The 19,795-nt window shown below is 39.9% G+C and overlaps 1 protein-coding gene and 1 long non-coding RNA gene across 6 annotated transcripts in view; both read left to right on the top strand.

The window, feature by feature from the left end:
* Positions 1-4,943, top strand: part of ccser2a (coiled-coil serine-rich protein 2a) — a 61,382-nt gene extending 56,439 nt beyond the window's left edge. For 4 of the 5 annotated variants that reach the window (XM_038736916.1, XM_038736918.1, XM_038736915.1 and 1 more), the window contains exon 10: positions 137-4,943. In XM_038736916.1, coding sequence (XP_038592844.1) covers positions 137-868 — 732 coding nt within the window. In that variant the 3' untranslated portion in view covers positions 869-4,943. The remainder of the gene's footprint in view (positions 1-136) is intronic. The other variant, XM_038736919.1, reaches the window with a different exon arrangement.
* Positions 4,944-6,080: 1,137 nt separating this feature from the next.
* LOC119916877 overlaps positions 6,081-19,795 on the top strand; it is a 38,816-nt gene continuing 25,101 nt past the window's right edge. The window contains exon 1 of the long non-coding RNA XR_005447179.1: positions 6,081-6,361. This is a non-coding gene — a long non-coding RNA (uncharacterized LOC119916877). The remainder of the gene's footprint in view (positions 6,362-19,795) is intronic.

A 19,795-nucleotide genomic window follows, 5' to 3' on the forward strand; every position in this document is an offset into this window, starting at 1 on the left:
GGGATCAAAGACACCAAAAAAGGGGACATGATGAAAACAACTCTTGAGTCCTACCTCATTATACATTGACTGTTCCATGACTATTTTATACCCATTTGAAAAAATGTTATTGATATATCTTTCCTCTTCTCTGCAGCCTCAAATACTACAGCCTTTCAACCCCTGCCTCAACGTGCACCTCCACCAGGGAAGACCAATAAAAACTCCCCCCACCGAGGGCCGCAGTGACCTCACAAGGAGATCAGAGGAAGCAACCAATATTGATGCTGACCGTCCTCTTGAAGACCTTATGGCAGATGTGTCTGGGCCAGCAGACCCAGACGAGCTGAGTCATCTCCTCAGTACCCACCTGCGCCGCTCAGGCTCTGTGGCTCCACAGGGGGTAACTGCCAAAGACAGTCCTGCATCAGCAACTCAGTCTGCAGCACAGCGTGAGTGGAGAGCCCCCACTGTGATACTGCAGAACTCTGTCACTACTGGATCTGCTGGTTCGACTTGCCCTAGCATGCTGCGGCCACCTCGCCTTCACAAGCGTGTGTCTCTCCCTGCAGTCAAGCCAGGGGGGTCTGGTGGCTTTACCTCCCTGAAGCCAGGGTGTTCCTTAGGACCTCTGGCTAACCAGACCAAGCAGCTTCCCCCTCCGTCTAGAGGCCTTCCCTGCTTTAACGCTGGACCCCAGGTGCAGACTCGAAGTCTAAGTTGCACTTCACTGTTTCAACCTCGCAGAGCACCAGAGCCTTCCAGGGATCCACAGTACAACATCTCCAGCCAGGAGCAGCCTGACCAGGCGGCACTCACAGACCCTGGGTCATCCAAGTTCCTGAACCATTTGAGTCGCTCATGCCTCCTCAAGCCAAAGATTCCCTGAGGAGCTTGAACCTACCCATCAAACCTTAAAATTGGAATTACCGTGACATCAATACTCATCCCCTTCTCTCCCCAGCCATAATAACAGTGTGGTTGTTTTACCTTTTGAGTGTCAAAGGAACATACATAGACTATTCAGGGACTGCCTGTGTTTTTGACACTGGTATTGTGACTGTTGTATTGTTTCTAACTTAGTGTCTAAATGTCCAGCTTGACTGATTGATTGAAGTATAGTAGCAGAAGCTTACGTTCACAACAATCCATAGTAGCTTATGACAGAATTTATATTTAGGGGAATTCATGGAAGAAGTAATTTACAAATGTCCAGTTTACTAGCTCTGCATGTGCACACGAACGCTGCTGATGCAAAAAACAAAGCATGTTACCATTCAGAGAAGTCAGCTTTTTGTGTTCTTTTGTAATATCCGCTGGCTATTATCACATTTTAAAGTCTAAGTTCACTTGTCCTGCCACAGCTGTGCCCTCTGACACACGGGTGCATTTTGTTTTAAACATGGAGGTGACGTGAACGTGACCTTTACAGTGTAATAGAAGGCCCAGGGGAAGATGGAGGCAAAAACCAAGAACAGTAGAAGTGGAATGGGGGCTACACACTAAAAAAGCAAGTGCTCTGTAGCTGTCAAGTCCAGAATAAAAGTGTGTGTGTGTGTGTGTGTGTGTGTGTGTGTGTGTGTGTGTGTGTGTGTGTGTGTTGTGTGTGAGATGAGAGACAGCACAAAGAGGAAAGCAGCTCCACACTGTAGGTGCATACATGTTTCTAATTTGCTATGCTTACATCTGAGTGAACCTTTGAACTCTGGACATATTAGCAAAAGGGGTCGCAGACCTTCTGTGTTAATGCAACTCAGGTGGAGACATAGGCTAATAAAACTAAAAAAATGCAACGCCGGCGGTGAAGATATAAGTAGGATAAACAGTATGCAAGTGAAGAATTAGCTTTCATTATGTAGGATTAAAGAGCAGTGTAATAAAGCACTCACACATTCACAAATGTGCCCAGGTACAATGTAGGCTCGCTTATATCCGCATGCACACACAAAGTATTCTGACACTCTGAAAAGTGTCAGTTATTTGTGCATTTTTTAAGATAGAAAACAGTGAAGAGTAACAGGAAGTGTGATGAGAGAGGGGAGACAGCATGTGACAAAACTAATTTAATATCTTGCAGTCTTATAATTCTTAAGACAAACATAACACGGTTTCCAGACTGCAGTAAATAATTGTTGCAAACATGTTGGGAACTTCTTAAGTGACAAAAAAGATAAATCCAAATGAGCAATTTGCATCATTTGAAGTCATCACAATGTGATGTAAGAAAATTTAACAAGTCAAACTCACTCTCATAATTGAGTACACTGGGGAGTCAATTAAATATCTTGTTAAGAGGGACATTTTTACATTGCACATTGACTTCCTTGAACTATATCTTCCTCAAAGACCCACACATGGAAACAGCTAACAGGCATTCATTAGACGTGTGAAGCTGCTGTCTGGTGTGTATAATATGTGTGCGTAGTAGCTCTTGTAGTTTTCCCCCGTCTCCCTCTCCTTCTCGCTCTCCTGCACATCTCTTTGGGAACATCAAAGGTATTAGTGCGGTATTTTTCAGGTAGGGTAGCCTTCGGGGCTTTAGTGATGTTTCTGTGGGAGTTTTGGAGAATTGTGTTTATCTCTCCTTTGCGCAGCCCTTTTGCAGTCAAATGCTCCCGAAATGTCCACGAACAGAGAGCAGCAGTGTGTTAAAAAGGCCTTCTGACAGCGACTCTGCTCTCTTCTCTGTCACGCCGCGTGACCACTTGGTGTACGCCTCTGGCTCTGTCCGGTCTACTGCGTCCAATAATGCACCCTACATAGACAGAGAGAGAGAGACACACACACACACAAACACACACACATCTCACATATACACATCCGGACACACAAGTTACATAGACGCACAGGAACTCAAACTCAAAGAGACACGAAACTCTGAGGCAACACACATCAGTTCACACTTCCCAGTAGCCACACAAGTGCACCTACATACACACACACACTTTGAATTCTATAACAAAGTGCACAGAATTCAAAGTGAGTTTGTGTTGTTTTGGTAGTTCATACGAAGTGGGCGCTTCCGAGTGCACATTAATCCATCTCGCTGTAGCCAGAAAAAGATGGCCGCTTCTACCCTGGAAATGTGTAGAAGCTGGAAATATGGATCCATGTGGCTGATAGAACGTGTTTACCTGTTGGACGGTTCAGCATTGTGCCAAACCATCCAAGCAGTCAACGCCGCTTTGTGATGCCAAGAAAAACCCATTTGTTTTAATGAAAACGGAAACGGAGACAGAGGGATGCTTACAGAGGACGAGGTAGATGCATAGTGAGAGACAATAAGACGGAGCAGGAGGAGAGTGCAAAGAATATGAGATGTAGAGATGAAATGGTGAAGGCAACTATGATCAGGATAAGCTGTCGCTGGCAGACTTCTCTGCTTGTGAATGTTTGTCTATAAAATGTCGCAAAGGTGTGTATAAGAGAGGAAAGGGAGACAGAATACATAGTATGTTTGTTTGCGTGGACTGTGGTCCAGAGAAAAGCCCAATCCCCAGCTGTGTCACTCACTGCTTAGTAATGCCAAACAGGAAATCAATGTTGCCCACTGTCTGTTTGTGTGTCTGTGTGTATATGTGCGTCTCCAGATACCTCTGGCTGCAAGTGTTTCTCTCTTGGAAGTGTGAGAGAGAGAGAGAGAGAGAGAGAGAGAGAGAGAGAGAGAGAGAGAGAGAGAGAGATGTGTCTGCCCACAGGCCAAAGGCAAACCCATGCCAGGGAAAGCAGGGCAGTGCCATCCTTCTCTCCTTGTGCTGTATTCCCTATCTCCAAATCAATGTCCCTGCTCAGTTTAGCAGTCAAGCCAATCATTCTTGCTAGCTATGCTATAAGAATACCACAATTGGGCTGAAAACTCTTGGCAGAAACTTGGATCAATTCTAATGCAGACTCTTGATTCACTTTATTTTGCGATGGGACTCACAAATGATTAAGCTGCAATGCACAACAGGAAAAAAGTTACCAAAGGAGCTACTACTACTCTGAATGGCACATGACTGTATTTCAACACTTAATACACATCAGTCTATTTGTGAAGATGTTTTCTTGCAATACAATGAAGATGCACATCAACTTGACTTTTAACCAGGTAATCCACTGATATCTAAAACATAGTTACTGTGCAAAACAACAACAAAAAAGACAGTGACAGTTTCAAGTTTTCGGTTTTACTTTAAAGCTGTTAGAATCTATATGTTTATATTAACAATGGATGAAATTACTGTATTTGTAAAAGTAGTTGCTTGTGACAAACCTGCAGATAACTGTCACCTGACTCTGTAGCAGTCAAGTCAAATCCAAAGCTTGAAGCTGTAAATATGTCTCTGCCTATTTGTGGAGTAACTCTTATACTTGATTTGTTTACTACATTTGTTGTCCAAGCAGCAACATACATGGTACAGTCCACTGATGTTTTTTTTGTCTTGTTTGTTTTTTACAGCAGTTTCAAATCCACCACTCAAGTGTTACAGTTGTCATTTTCATCAAAGCTGAATTTCAACCTAGTAGTTTAAAGTGTTACCAGATAAAGCACCGTCACTGTTCATATTTTCTCCCCATAATATGCAAGGTCACTGTATTTATCACTACATAATCTCCAGTATCAGCTGCTTCCAGTTGTTAAGCACGGTCTCCAGTATACCGTGCAATATAGTTTCAAGCGAAAAGATGAAGGAATGCTACATTATAATTTTAGCAACCTTTTATGCAAATCAAAAAGATCAGATTAAGCATTTTTAAAATTCTAATCTGAAGCACTTTAAATGATGTTACTTGTTGATGCTGAAAGAACATTTGATTCTACAGTATCAGTATTGATTTCGCATATTCTTTCTTCATTCCCAGAGTGTCTGTTTGCAAAATGATGCAAGATGAAAGAGAAACTTCATTCTCAGTTTGTTTTCCTTATTTTCACTGTCTACTGGTTGTATTTCTGTGGAAATAAAGTATGATTGTGAAACAAGTGTGGTTTTGATGTGATGTTTTGTTATTTTTAGGATGATTATCAACCTTTTTTCATGTAGAACACTTTTGTTTCTCTTAGTTAATGCTATTAATTTTAAGAAACTTCAAAGGCAAACACAAAGCTCTAGCACTTTCACCAACATTTAAACAATGTTCAGGCCCCTAAGAGGCTGCTTTGAGTACTTCAAGTAGACCAGTAATGAAATTAGGGTTGAAAAGTGTAAAAGTAGGAGAAGTAGGCTTGGACTTGGATATGACTGTATTGTGTTATTCTTGACAAGAAATGCCTTGAAGCAGAGACATTTCCCTTTCTGTTGAATACATTCAATTAAATAGCATTACTCATCTCTATTCATTACAAACCATGCAGCCTCTGTACACCTTGCATATAGTCCACTTACTAATGAGGTTACGCACTTCAGAGACGATGGGTGGATAACCGCCTACGAAGCAAAAGGAGTAGCATGACACTGTCATTAATTTGGAAATGTGGGAGATGGAGTGCTAAAGGTTTTCTCTTGAAAGGAAGCCGGGCTCTTTTATCATAAACCGTCAAATATATGTTGAAGATTTCAATCCTTGTGATGCTAGAGTGCTCCAGGTTGCTACTTGAAGAACAGAGGTTTAGTCATTTTATGTATATGTTGAGGAAAGTGCACATTCTTGTGTTACATAAAAAATATAAAATTGCACAATTGGTGTACTTAAATTATGCAAATATTTACTAACTCTTCTCACAGCAGGGTTGCAAACCCCTTCACATTCGGTTTTTCCTTTATATTTCTATACCCCTAACCCTATTTCTTTAAGCCTAACCATTAAGTGGATAGTTCGTTATAGAAAAATCATATATTTCCACACTGACTGACAATATATAATTTATATTCAGAATCTGCTTGTTCCAGCTCTTTATTAAACCTTTATTATGTTTTTACTGAGTCAAATATTTAAACCTAAGACTACTTGATTTTTATGGCTGCACCAATAGAAATATTGATTTTTTTTTGCACCTTTTTATAGAAAACTCCCACGAATCCAGTCTGACATACTAGTGTCAACCAATTAATTAAGAGCAACCAATCTGGTGGGGGAAGTGTAGACATTACCACTGGCCGGATCAACGCACTCTTTTCAAAATTGCGGGCTAATTAAGCCAGCAGTTTGCCACTTGCTGTTTATTACTCGTCTACCATGCGCATTTACTAACAATGCTGTTAACATATCTGTAGACTCATGCTTCTACAACTCACATACGGTAAATGGACTAAAACAAGCTCACCTGCCAACCTGTGGTTTCAGGAGAGTTCGTTAGCCTTTAATCAAATGGCCTCAAAACTTTGAGCTGGAAGCCGCGTTTTCTGGCTATGAAGTCTGCAGCGCCAGACCAAGTCCGAGATCGCTGCTTCAGGTCATCAAGGTAAGGTTCTGCTGTCTGTGCTAACTTGCATATTGTCAGTTGATGTCTTGGCTGTCAGTTTAGTGCTGTGAGGCAGCTAGCGGCTCTGCCTGTTGATGTTGATCTCTTATCTTCTGCTGGCTGCTATTTTTTGCAGTATTAGTGCTGGATCTACCCATGTGCAATGTTTTTTATTGAATTAAATTCGTGTGCTGGCTAAATCTGTCTTTAGGGTTGTTGTTTAGCGTGTGCATTTTAATGCTCTGCTGTTAATTGTCGTATGATTACTCATTCGACTCAACACTTACACTACTCAAATACATTATTTGAGTAGTGTAAGTGTTATGGGCTGCATTGGTGTTAAGGCTTATTTACCCCTTCACTGGATTGTTGTTGTTGTTGTTTCGGGGGATCTTCCATTGGCTCACTTCAAACTTGGCAGAAGATTATTATGTAAATTGGATTTAGAGATGTGAACATTATTGTTGTCTTGCACACAGCTCAATGCCATGGTTATTTCCCTGTAATATTGGCCTCCTGGCATATTCAACAAGGCTTTTGTCATGCATGAGATAGGTGCTCACATACACATCCAGGCAATTCAGCTAAGCATTAGAAATGTCATGAGTTTAATGTCACAGCTTACTTTGCTGTTCTTCATATCATAAGTAAATTTCCTCTGCTTTAGTGGCTGCTAACCATTTACTGCTGCTACATTCATTGCCAACCTTAAGCCTTAAAATGTTATTGCATTGTTGCTCAAAGCCTTGATTTTGTTTTATTTGATAGGTTAATATGCTAAAGTTAATTATCTGCTGCACGGGGGTGGCCTACACAATGTACACACAGAGGTACAGGCAGTAAAGGTAACGTTGCTATAGAATGAATGAATAATGGTACAGATATTTATAGTAGTGTTAATAATAAAATATAATAATAAAAATCATAATGTTAAAGACAACAACAACAACAGGACCAGTAACAATAATTGTAGCAGAGGGTGTTGAGCAGGAAGACGGGGGCAGCAGTTGACTCGCAACCACAAATCCAGACTCCACAGCTCCAGAGCCAGAAACACCTGCAGAAAGTGATAGAAGGAGAGAGGAGAGGGACGAGAAAGCACAAGACTACAGGAAAAGGAAGAAGTCAAGTTAGTAACATGCATTAATGGGATGAGGTTGCATACAGAGGGGGAGAGAGGGGAGGAGAAAGGAGCTCAGTGCATCATGGGAAGTCTAGGCCTATAGCAGCATAACTACAGGATGGTTCAGGACTCACCTGAGCCAGCCCTAACTATAAGGTTTATCAAAGAAGAAAGTCTTAAGCCTACTCCTAAATGTGGAGACGGTGTCTGCCTGCTGAACCCAAACTGGAACCTATATGGCCTAACCTCTGTTTATTCTGACAAACAAATGGGGAAACAGAACCTCCATGTTAGTTGTACTGCCTGCTCCAACTCCTACACAAATAATAATAATAATAAAAAAAAAAAACTTGCCAGTTCGTTCAAACCAGCATATTAACAGGTGGAAATGGACATAACATCGTAGGAAACAAACAAAAAATACGAGAAACAATGGGATGGACTAGGATAATGAACCCACCTCTCTCACAGGGGAATTGTACAAAAAGGGGAGAGGGCAAGGGACAAAAGGAATTGGCTGTGAACTTAGATTCTGGAGATAGGAGGTCTTCCTAGTCAAAGACACCATAACAGATGGATTTTGTGTAATAATAACAAGAGATAAAGGCACATATGACCCAATGCATCGTCATATTTTTACATAAACAATGACCTTTAGTTTAATTTAAAATTCTTAAAGTGGAAATCAAAACATCCCTTAATTAAATATATTAAATATGTATTTCAACTTAAATCAAACACCCACCTTTTTCTAGTTTCACAGACATGTTTTTAATTTCACAGTAGATGCAAGTTTATTTCAGTGGAGATTTACTTTAGAGAAAGTAATCCCATATCTCAGTCTGACAGGTAGACCTGTCCTGCAGGTAATCTCTTCAGCATTTGATGGAGCAGTGTTGTTTGTCAGTAGGTATAGTCTGCTCAAACCAGACAGCCGTCGTTTCTAAGATTTGTGATTTAAATGCATTTTATTGGAAAAGTATCTACAGGGAACTGATTTGACCAATATTCTTAGTCTTTAATTAGTCTTTTAATTTAAATAGAGGGGTCTTGTTCTTTAAGATTTACATGTCTAGGAATTAGAGGTGGCAAGCAGCATGATCAGTTCATAGTCTGAATAACTACACGTGTATGGCATTGGCAGTGTAACATAGCCCCTCTGCTCTTCCTCCCATAAGATCAATGTTTTATTACATTTTTTATGATGTTAGTGGTGGTGTTTCAGATGAGGTGGCTCACCTCTGCTATATAAAACTCATGAAGACCTGACTGTCATGTTGAGTGGCTGATAAACATGGATGTTGCTGTACTATATTTTGAGGTGGGTGCTGTAAAAAGTTTGGGCTGTTGTGTGTCTAGTGGTGAGTGGTGCATAAAAGGTAAACAGGACAGTGTTAATGGTAATTGTACAGTATGTGATTTTAATCCCCGGTGTGCTGTAGCAGGGTTAATGTAGGGACTAGGCTTGGCTAAATGAGTGGTTTCATAGTGTACTTGATTGTGTTGCAGAACGCCTTTGCTGAGGCCAAAGCTGACTGCAGGTATTTTGCATCTCAGTCATGTTTAATATGGTTAGTGTAGTAATACAGCATACTGCCTGTATATGTCACTGTATGAAAATTTCAAAGAAAATTTCACTGTATTTTCAGGTGTGGTTATTAAAGATGTGGTTAAGTACAATATATTGAAAACAACTGAATTTTTACATCTCTAGATTTTTGGGCCTTTTTAAATGTCTTTTCTGAACATTTTGTGGAACTAATGGTAGGGGGAAAAAATCCCTTACAAAAATTTACATCTACACTGAGTTGTCACTACTGATTAATGTGCTCTGTCCCAGAGAGATGGATAAAGATAAAACACTAAATATTTGTGCCAGCTGATCTTTTGATTCAGGATTTGGATGTATTTTTAGTTCCTTCTCATCTTCCACCTCTCTGTCACTGTGACTTAAAATCTCAAACCTACTTTGACAACATACAGGAGAGTTTCCTAAACATTTAAGCAGTGACAAGGCACAGAGGGCATTTGTGTATTTGACTTGTGTTACCTTTTTCCGGCAGACACTCTCTGCCACCAGGGTACCCGGGCCACTTCTCTTGAAGGAGAAATGCCAGCCTCGTTCTCTTCCTCCGGCAATACTTTCAAATATTCACAAATGCTGCAGGCAAGACTGCTTAACTTGAGTGTAGACGGAAGGTTTAGGGGGGAATACACAACACTGGAGCGTGTGCTGTGGGATGGCAGGGGAACATGACCATAATTGGATCCCCTGACAGCTGTTAGACTTCTACCTCCTCCAGGACAGGACCGTCTCACTCTGAGGCTGTTATTCACACACGCGCTCATTGCTATGCATAGCTGTCCTGATCGGTTTGAACTACACAGTGGTGATCACCTTTAATGACCTACAGATCACCCGTCTGCCATTTCAGAGTGCCTGCTGTCACGGGTATTTGGCTTTGCACGATGGCAAATAAAATAAAACGTGGGTGGAACAAATTATGTTCCTCTGTATGTTGGTGGTACAATAGTTAAGTCTGTGTGGGGAGGCTAGGTCCAGTACCTGATTAACATCTAGGCCTGAGTTTTAATGTAGTTATGGAACTGGATAGAATCTATGACATAGATGTTGTTGTTTTTTTTTTGTTTTGTTTTTTTTCAAATTGGGGGCAATTTTGCCTTTATTAAAGATGACAGCAGAGAGCTGACAAAAAATCGGGAAAGAGAGATTGCGGATTACAAGGAATATATTATATAAATTATATATAACCCTACAATATCCCTCAACACCTTATCGAATGCTGGTAGAATCAAAATAACATAACACTTCATGAAAAAGGACACTTTGACGTAACTGAGAACTCCTCTACAAAGGTCAGTCACATTAGTTGACATTTTAGTGAGCTATATGTCAACCTGCTGTATGTAGACAGCGTCATATTAATGACTTGTCCCAGAAATCCACTTTTTGTTTGTGTTTGGCTTATTGTCATTATTTATTTATTTTTTTGTATTTATCTTTGACTGGTGCACCTGCCATGGGGACAGATAATTTGGCCTCTTTTGAGCTCTGTCAATTGTCTCATGTTGTTTGGAGAAATTGGAGCTGAGTGCCAGGCTTCTTTTAAACAGGTCTGGCACTCAGACAAAAGTTGCTATTTGGCATTCAAACAAACATAAGTCAACATTTATAGCAATGCTTGTATCTGTGATTAAGTTACTTGAACCTGTAATAACAGCTTTTTTTTGGAAATAAAGCTGTGAACACAACATTGACATGTTGCAACCTTCTTTGTTAGCAAACAGTTTCCTATTGACATATTTAGCAGAAACAGAGTTGGAGCTACCTGATGAATGTTAAGTTAAATATTCATTCTCCTTTCAGCACTGATTTTTACACTAATTTGTCCACTGTATTTTCTCTTTCCTCATTTCAACAACTGACAGAAGTCACGACTGAGGCAGTTGAAAAAGGAAACGATCTCTCACACACAGCTCATGTCCAGCAGCACAGTTTTTTTCCATTTTCTTTTTATATACACCGTGTAAGAGAACATGCACAAACAGTGTTCATAAATGTATTGAGCTCACCTGTTTATGATTCAAGGCTTCAAAGTCAAATCCTCCATTACTCCAGAAAGCTGTATAGAGATTCTTTCTCTCAGATCTGCTCAAAGTACTCTGGAGTGCCACAGTCTGTCCTATTAGCTGGAAATATGGATTCTTATTTCTGTAGCATGATTATTTCTTTCTTATGACAGACTGTGTGCATTGATAAATCATGATTATGCCCATGTAAAGTATTTGGCTGAATGAAGAGGAAGCATTTGAGTGTCTGGTACATGGGGTTCTGATAATGGGCACATAAAATAAGCTTGCTTTGTAGCCTTTCTACAAGTATATTCTTTTAAAATATTAGACCTTTCTGCTCAGGAAGGACACAGACGAGAGGAAAAACAGATGGCTGGAGGACTGTCTGCACAAAATGAAGCCAAACAAAGCAGTCAGGGACGCAGCCAGAACCTCACTGTCTGCAACACTGTTTCTTGATAGAAATAAAGTTTTACAGATCCAGTGTGTAGTTTTTAGGAGGATCTGTTGACATATCAATATAATATAACTATGTTTTCAGTGTTGTATAAAGACCCCACATAATGAACAGTTTTTATTACCTTTTAGAATGAGCCATTTCTATCTACATACACTGCTGGTCTTGTTACACGGAAGTCGCCATGTTGCGTTGAATACGAAGAAGAATAACATGAAGAAGAAGAAGAAATCTGGTTTGTTATAAGTAAGAAGAGAAGTGAAATTTGGACAAATGGAGGAGCACACATTATTTTAGCACAAGAGCCGACAGAGCGCGTCGGCCACTGTAGCTTCTCCTACACGCTTTCAAAGGGAGGGGTGAGAGGTGGGTGAGTTATTGGTTGCAACTCGCAGCCCTCACCACTAGGGCATGGAGTTGCCTCTGTTTAACAAGATTTTAGGCTAATTCTGACACACAATTCTGCATCATCACACAGTGGCTCAGGGTGAATGAAACCAATATTTGATATAAAAAGACAAAAAAATTTTATTACCTCTGACTTGTCAACAACTTTAGATAACATCCTCAGTGCAGTTGGTTGCGTTGCTTTAAACCTCAGTTTGATATATATGAAAAAATAACATTTTAAATAAATGACGAGACAAACATCAGAAAAAGACAGCAAGAATCCTTGAGTGCTCAATCATAACCCAGATGCTTCTCCATTGGCCTGCAGTTGCAAAGAACATATCGGGAAGCTAGAAAGATTAAACAAACCCATTGTGGATTTGAATGCATCTGAGATTAATGTTGACATTTGGGGTTAAATCCACACCTGTCAAGGAGGCCACATTCTCCGCACATTTTCAGAAGTCGATGATGCTTCTACTTCACAGTAAAGGTCTTCTCCTCTGAGAGTAGTGCTGATTTAAACAGTCAGCCTGATTGTCTCAATGGATGTGTTATTGCCAAAATATCAACACCAACCTCTGATGGTTATTCATCACTTCCTAAGCACTGGCCAGATTTCTCAGCACGTACACAGGACTTACTGCTCGGGTGTGTTCCACATAGTCACTCTTTTGGACACAAATGCATGAGCATTATTTCCGTTAGGGATGACTTGTATATATCTCCCTCACTTTCCAAAATCCTGTTTCCTTTTAAAGCTACAGGTAGATTTTCTAGTCTCTCTGAACATTGTCCTCTTACTGTCCATTCACCACTATGAAGATATGAGAGAAGATTAAATAAAAATGTTTACACACTTGTCTGGGTCGCCTTTTAATTATTAGAATGTGCTCAAAGCAACAAGCCTAACGAGCAGCAGGCAGCTACACATTTTGACAGCATGTCTAATAGTGAATGTCTGAACAGGGGATTTTTTTTAAAGCAACCTGATTCCAGAATTACCTGTTTATATTAAGAGAAGAAGAAACATTGGTACATCTTGGACACATACCCTTAAGTGATTGTTTCAATAACCCTCCTTGGGTTGTATACAAAAGTCCATCCAATTTGCGCAGTATGCTTGTGCGAGCGGATCTGCCTCCTCTGTCCTTTTGCTTTCCGCACTTTCTTTCAAATCAGGTCCAACCTGGTAACTATAGATGCAGCACTGTTAACAATGCCATTTTGCATGTAAAACACATACCTCCTACCATTGTCACTCGGGGGGGGAAAAAGTTTTGACATTGAAGAGGTCATATTATGCTCATTTTCAGATTCACTCCATTTAAGTTACTGAGTGAAGCATCTCATTTCTATCCGATCTTTGTTGGCCGTTGACAGGTAGACCTGCTTTGCAACCTAGACTAGAGCAAGATGTTTCAGAGTGGTAAGTTATTAATTTGTAACAAATTGATCTTTCATACTTAACGTTTTAACTGTGCACTCTACATCACAGCAACAACTTTATGTCCATTGAACTGCCTGGAGGGTATCTAACATTACAAAAAGATATAAATCACAAAGGAATGGGGGGGGGGAGGCCATAATATGACATCTTTAAGGACATTATCTCCTGTAAAACAAAAAATATAATGTATATGCTGAAATGCACCTGTAGCCTTACATGTATTGGGGGGGACAATGAGAGCCCGGAAAACTGGGATCGCTGAACCACAGGAGTGCCATTTGTAATCATGATATATCAAGTCCAGTAGCTATCTACTGAAGCCCAAGACAACATATCCACTCTCAGAGACATTGGTATAGAGGCTATAAATGTGCTCATGGAGGAGGTGACATTGACTCTCTGCTTCTGAGGGGAGAACTATATTTTGGAAATATATGCACTGGGTACTCTCTCACCACGGGTTGTGAATGACAATTTTAATATCAGACCATTCCTGTGATATGGATGGGTAAAAAAACTAACACCATGGACTTGATCAGATCATTTTGATGAGTTTGGACTCTATGAACTCTGTCATATTATTGTGGTGCAATTGGAGGACTTTGTTTGTCCTGTGGTTATCTGGCCTACGGATTGTTACTGTGAGTGGTATCGTGGTCTTTCACTAAACATGAAATTATTCCTAATCACTATGACATGTACATGGTTCATTCCCGATGCATATGTGTTCTCCTCCTTTTGTGAATGTTTTTGGGGGCTGGATATTGTAGATTCCTGTTCCTTTTAATATTTTAGGGACATCCTATTTTAATTTAGAGGCACCTCCATCTACACTGAACACAAATATAAACTCAACACTTTTGTTTTTGCCTGCTGTTGTATACGCCGATCCAGAGCATCCCAAATATGCTGAATGGGTGACGTGTCTGAGTATGCTGGCCATGCAAGAACTGGGGTGTTTTAAGCTTCCAGGAATTGTGTACAGATCCTTGTAACATGGGGCCGTGCATTATCATGCTGCTACATGAGGTGATGGTCGTGGATGAATGGCACAACAATGGACCTCAGGATCTCGTCACGGTATCTCTGTGCAATGCCATCAATAAAATGCACCTGTGTTCATTGTCCATAACGCACGCCTGCCCAGACCACAACCCCACCGCCACCATGGGCCACTCGATCCACAACGTTGACATCAGCAAACCGCTCACCCACATGACTACATACACGCTGTCTGCCATCTGCCCTGTACAGTAAAAACCAGGATTCATCAGTGAAGAGAACACCTCTCCAAAGTGCCAGGCGTCATTGAATGTGAGTATTTGCCCACTCAAGTTGGTCATGACGATGAACTGCAGTCAGGTCAAGACCCAGATGAGGACGACAAGCATGCAGATGAGCTTCCCTGAGACGGTTCCTGACAGTTTGTGCAGAAATTCTTTGGTTATGCAAACCGATTTTTCAGCAGCTGTCCAGGTGGATGGTCTCAGACGATCTTGATAGGGGAAGATGCTGGATGTGTAGGTCCTGGGCTGGTGTGGTTACATGTGGTCTGCGGTTGTGAGGCTGGTTGGATGTACTGCCAAATTCTTTGAAACGCTTTTTGGAGACGGCTTATGGTAGAGAAATGAACATTCAATTCAGGGGCAACAACTCTGGTGGACATTTCTGCAGTCAACATGCCAATTGCACGCTCCCTCAAAACTTGCAACATCTGTGGCATTGTGCTGTGTGATGGAACTGCACATTTTCGAGTGGCCTTTTATTGTGGCCAGCCTAAGGTACACCTGTGCAATACCCATGCTGTCTGATCAGCATCTTGATATGTCACACCTGTGAGGTGGATGGATTATCTTAGCAGAGAAGTGCTCACTAACACAGATTTTGACAGATTTGTGAACAATATTTGAGAGAAATAGGCCTTGTGTACATAGAGAAAGTCTTAGATCTTTGAGTTCAGCTCATGATGAATGAGCCCCAAAAAAATTTTGATCAGTGTAGATCCAGCCTTACGGAAGTTATGACTGCTAATGGCCGCATGTTATTACTGTGTGCTGTGAGGATATTCTATGTGTTTTTTTCTTATGTGGGCTTTATATAGTTTCGCTGGTATCATGTGACTATTCGAAGACCCGCATGTATAGAATGATGATGTCTTTGTGTGTGTGCTACCTAGTCTGAAGAAGAAAGGTAGCTCAAAATGTCATTGTTAGATGTACCAATAAATTGAAGTGGAGTAAGTGAATGGAATCCAAAACACCTTGTTTTTTTGTTTTTTTTTTGTCAGATTTGGTGACTATCTCCCCACGATTCATTAGCTGTCTGTTATGTGTTTTGAGCTAAGTTTTTGTTACAATACCATTATTATGGAATACACATGTACAAATGTAAGTGTTTATTTACTCAGTTAATTTACATTACGTTGTTGTTGTGTTCCCCTTACTCCTGAAACCAAACCCATGCCCTTGAATAAATGAGAGAAAGCATTTTTCACACATGGGATGATAAATTAGCAACTATTGGAACTGCATGGGCTCCCTAAATAGTGTAAAATTACAGTCAAATGAATTTGCACAGCAGCACTTTAGAGTGAAACAATTAACCGATTTATCAAAATAGTTGTGGAGTAATTTTCCGTCATCTAATTAAATATGGACTCATCATCTTGGCTCTAAAATCAGCTTTTCCATTAGTAAGCTGGTATGGAACCTGACCACCAATCTAACCATTCAAATTTCAGTATTCTGCCTTTCTTTGCTTACTTATTATTACATCTACCGCGTCTCTAAATCGGTGTGTGTCTGAAATCTGCAAAACTCAGTGAAAAAGGATCACAGTGAAAGTTGAGGCCGGTAATTGTATTGCATCGAGCTGTAAATTGTTTGCCTGTAATGTCTTGCATGTCTCCATCTCAAGCTTCAAACCTGCATTTATGAACCTAAACTCGTCTCCTCTATTTCGAGGATAACTAAACTCACCCACACAGCCACCCACAGACGGTGAAGCGCACATAGGCTAAGATTAAAGACATGCAGACACTAACAACATGAAAAGAAAAACACAAAAAGACATGCAGCAAAAAGCATGGCTCACACAATCATGCCAAAGAACAGGCTACATATGAATATACCGCTGAAGCTGTCTTGAGCATATGTGGTAAAAAAAGTAATTAAATGAGTCATCAATCCATTGCATACTTTAATACAGCATAACATTGTTTGCCTGAATGACATGAATTCATTTTGGGGGGATTCAAAATCCTCCTCATATCATAGATGTTCAATTCATTTTGAATGCAGAGCACAGCCGGCCGGCTTTCTAATGTTAAGTGCCTGAAGCCTTGCATAATTAGTTTAAGAAGAGATGAGTGCCTTTGCTCTTTTAAAAGTGGCTTCACAGTTTCTCTTTGTTGGGTGATTTATTTATTTATTTTTGGGAGGAGGAGGGAGGCTTTTCCTTAATGTTCCTTAAGAGTTTTTGCGATTTAGTAACGTGGAAATAAGTTTCATTTTTATCAAGATGCTGTCTGTCTGTGTGGGTCAAATTGCCTGAAACTCTATGGAACATGAGTCCTTTAGGACTACTTCATGGCTAGTTTAATTTATAATCTATTTTAAGATGAGGAAATATGACTGAACAAAATACAGTCAGGATGTTCATTTAAGTGACAAGATTAGCATAATGCCAGTAGCATCAAAGATGTGGAAGTGGTTACGGAGCAACTTCTGGATGGTTTGAACACAGGACATGTCTCACTTCACCCAATGCAATTTGGTTTTAGAAAGCATTGCTCTACTGAGACTGCCAATTGTTGTCTCGTAGAACAAATTAAGTCAAAGCTTGACAGGGATGATGTTATAGGAGCAGTATTCTTGGATTTACACAGGGCATTTGACACTGAATCATAATGTCCTTCCGTCTAAACTTTCAAGTAAAGGTTTTCTGAAAATACTATGAAATGGTTGGAGTCCTGTTTGGCAATGTGAAGGCAATGCACACAGATTGGAACAATTATTGTTCCCCAGGGATCTATGAAGATCACTGTAAAAGTTCAACCTTTTGATAATTTGTTAACCTAGCAAACTCCTGCTTAATGTACAAAATAACTCACAATCTTGCTCCTCCCCCTGTTCAGAGTTTTACTTCACTATGCTCAGATAACATCAGGCAAACAAGCATCTACCAGCAGCAACTGTGTGGTATATCACAGCTCCACTGAATTTGGCCAGTCAGCCTTCTCTATTAGAGCTGTAAACCTTTGGAACACAATACCCAGCAGTATGAGATGATGCTCGACGCTGTCCAATTTTGCCTCACTTTTGCAATCATGGTTGAAACACTGACTAACCATTAACCACAAAGTACTAAACGTACAGTATTCTATTTCATATTTGGATGAGCTCATGTTTTAAAAGGGAAGTGCTTTTAGTTTTTAATGATCCAAAGTTTATTCTCCGTACTCTGTTACTTCTCCTTATAACATTTGATGCCATAATTATTTTGTGTATTTGCCTGCCCAGGGACTGCTGATGAAATCTTGCTAACTCTGGGACATTTAGTGAATGAAAATAAAATAAAAGTGGTGAAAGTAAATCTACTCTGGTTTTGGGAGGACCACACAGCATTGTGTCCTTTGTCCAGTGGAGGTAACATCTCATAATGTCACTGATGCCGTTATCGGCAAAAGTGAATTTGCATTGCTGTTGTGCCAGATCCTGAGTTTCACCCTAATGTTCTTATACTGTTGTGTGTAGTGTACTTTTAGCTATACTAGCGGTGTGGCTCTAAGGATGGAAATGTCAGTCGGTTGAACTGTCTGCCACTTTGGTCTGGACTGTTTTTACAGATTCACGTCCCCCTCAGTATGTTTGCAGTAACTTTGGTGATCGCTGACTTTTCATCAGACTCCATCATCAGGTCAAATTTGTCCAATACTTCGAAATACTCAAACATCATGATAATGATATTGAATCTTGTTAATGTGCATTTTGTTATCAATATTTGATTGTTGGGTCCCCATTTGCAGCCCTTGTCACTTATCTCTCATTGTCTGTAAGGCCCGTTGTAATGTGTTTTATTCAGTGATGAGTAACAAGAATTTACTCTTGAGTATTTTTTCAAAATATGAACACTATGAAGAAATTAATTAAGTCATTTCTTCTCTCTATAGTCTGAAGTACTTTCTCAGCATATGTGGAGAGTCTACAAAAATATAAATGCTTGTAAACTAAAGAAAGCATGTCATTTCTTGGGGCTTCAACTAATTGTTTCTCAATACTGTATCGATTAACCTGACAGCTATTTCGCTTTTTCAATTATGTGATTCATTGTCTATAAAATGTCACATAGTTCCCCTTCACATTTCCCAGACCCTGAGGTGACTTTAAGTTTTCAGCCCAAGTATTCAATTAACTGTCAACAGTGAAACGCATCATATTTGAACAGCTGGAACCCATAAATGTCAGAGCTTCTTCCCAGATATGTCTCTCGACTGTCTGTCTTGACTGCCAACCGACTTATCGATTTTAAATTAAGATGAATGTTTTAGCACAAAATGTGTGAGGAAAAAGAGAAACATTTAAATGCTTTGATAGTCCAAAGAAAAGTGATTATTAAAAATGGAGGAGTCATTTATCTGCACTTTCTATGATTAAAATTGGCCACTGGTCAACAGGCATAACATGAAAAGAACAACTTGAAGCAATTTTGAAATATTGAAAACTCTGATACATTTCTGTAAAAGAAAGTAAATTCTTTTATAAATGTATTGTTTTGATTAATCTAAAATTTTGAAGAAAGACAGTGATTACCAGCAGTAATTGTGAGAGAGAAACAGTTTCAACTCATCGATTTTTCTCAGTAAACTGTATGTCAGCCTTGACAGGGGGATGTCAGCAGCATGCTTTACTGACTGCTTTGCTGACAAAGATTAGGTGTGACTGTAAAAGGTATAAAGTGTATGTTTGTCTCATAGCACCTTTAAAATATATGTCAAGTTGATCCACTTTACTGAGTAGATGCTTTAAACTGGTCACACTGATTGGATCCATCAGCTTTAACACAAAGAAACAACAGCAAAAAGAAAAATTTCCAATCCACTTGAAAATCTAGTCAGCCCGATAAACAAAAAAAAAAACTAACCTAAATGCAACATTACAAACAAATAGAGAATTTCAAGATTATATTGCTGCTGCATTTCAGATGTCATTGGATGCACCATGGCAGGGGCAAACAACATTGAACCACATACTTTGTTCTATCTATAAGGAATTTGAGTGTCATGAGTTTTGTCCATGTTTTGCCCATTTAATCTCTCTCAAAGGAGAAACTGTAGATCCGAGATTAACTATCCCTCAATTCATTACACTGAAAAGATAAATACGACCTTGAATCTTTGGATAAAGCAGAAAATGTCTTCAA

The sequence above is a fragment of the Micropterus salmoides genome, unplaced genomic scaffold (assembly GCF_014851395.1).
Source record: "Micropterus salmoides isolate LMB-PRFRI ecotype aquatic unplaced genomic scaffold, ASM1485139v1 Ms_hic_scaffold_22, whole genome shotgun sequence".
Taxonomy (NCBI): Eukaryota; Metazoa; Chordata; class Actinopteri; order Centrarchiformes; family Centrarchidae; genus Micropterus; species Micropterus salmoides.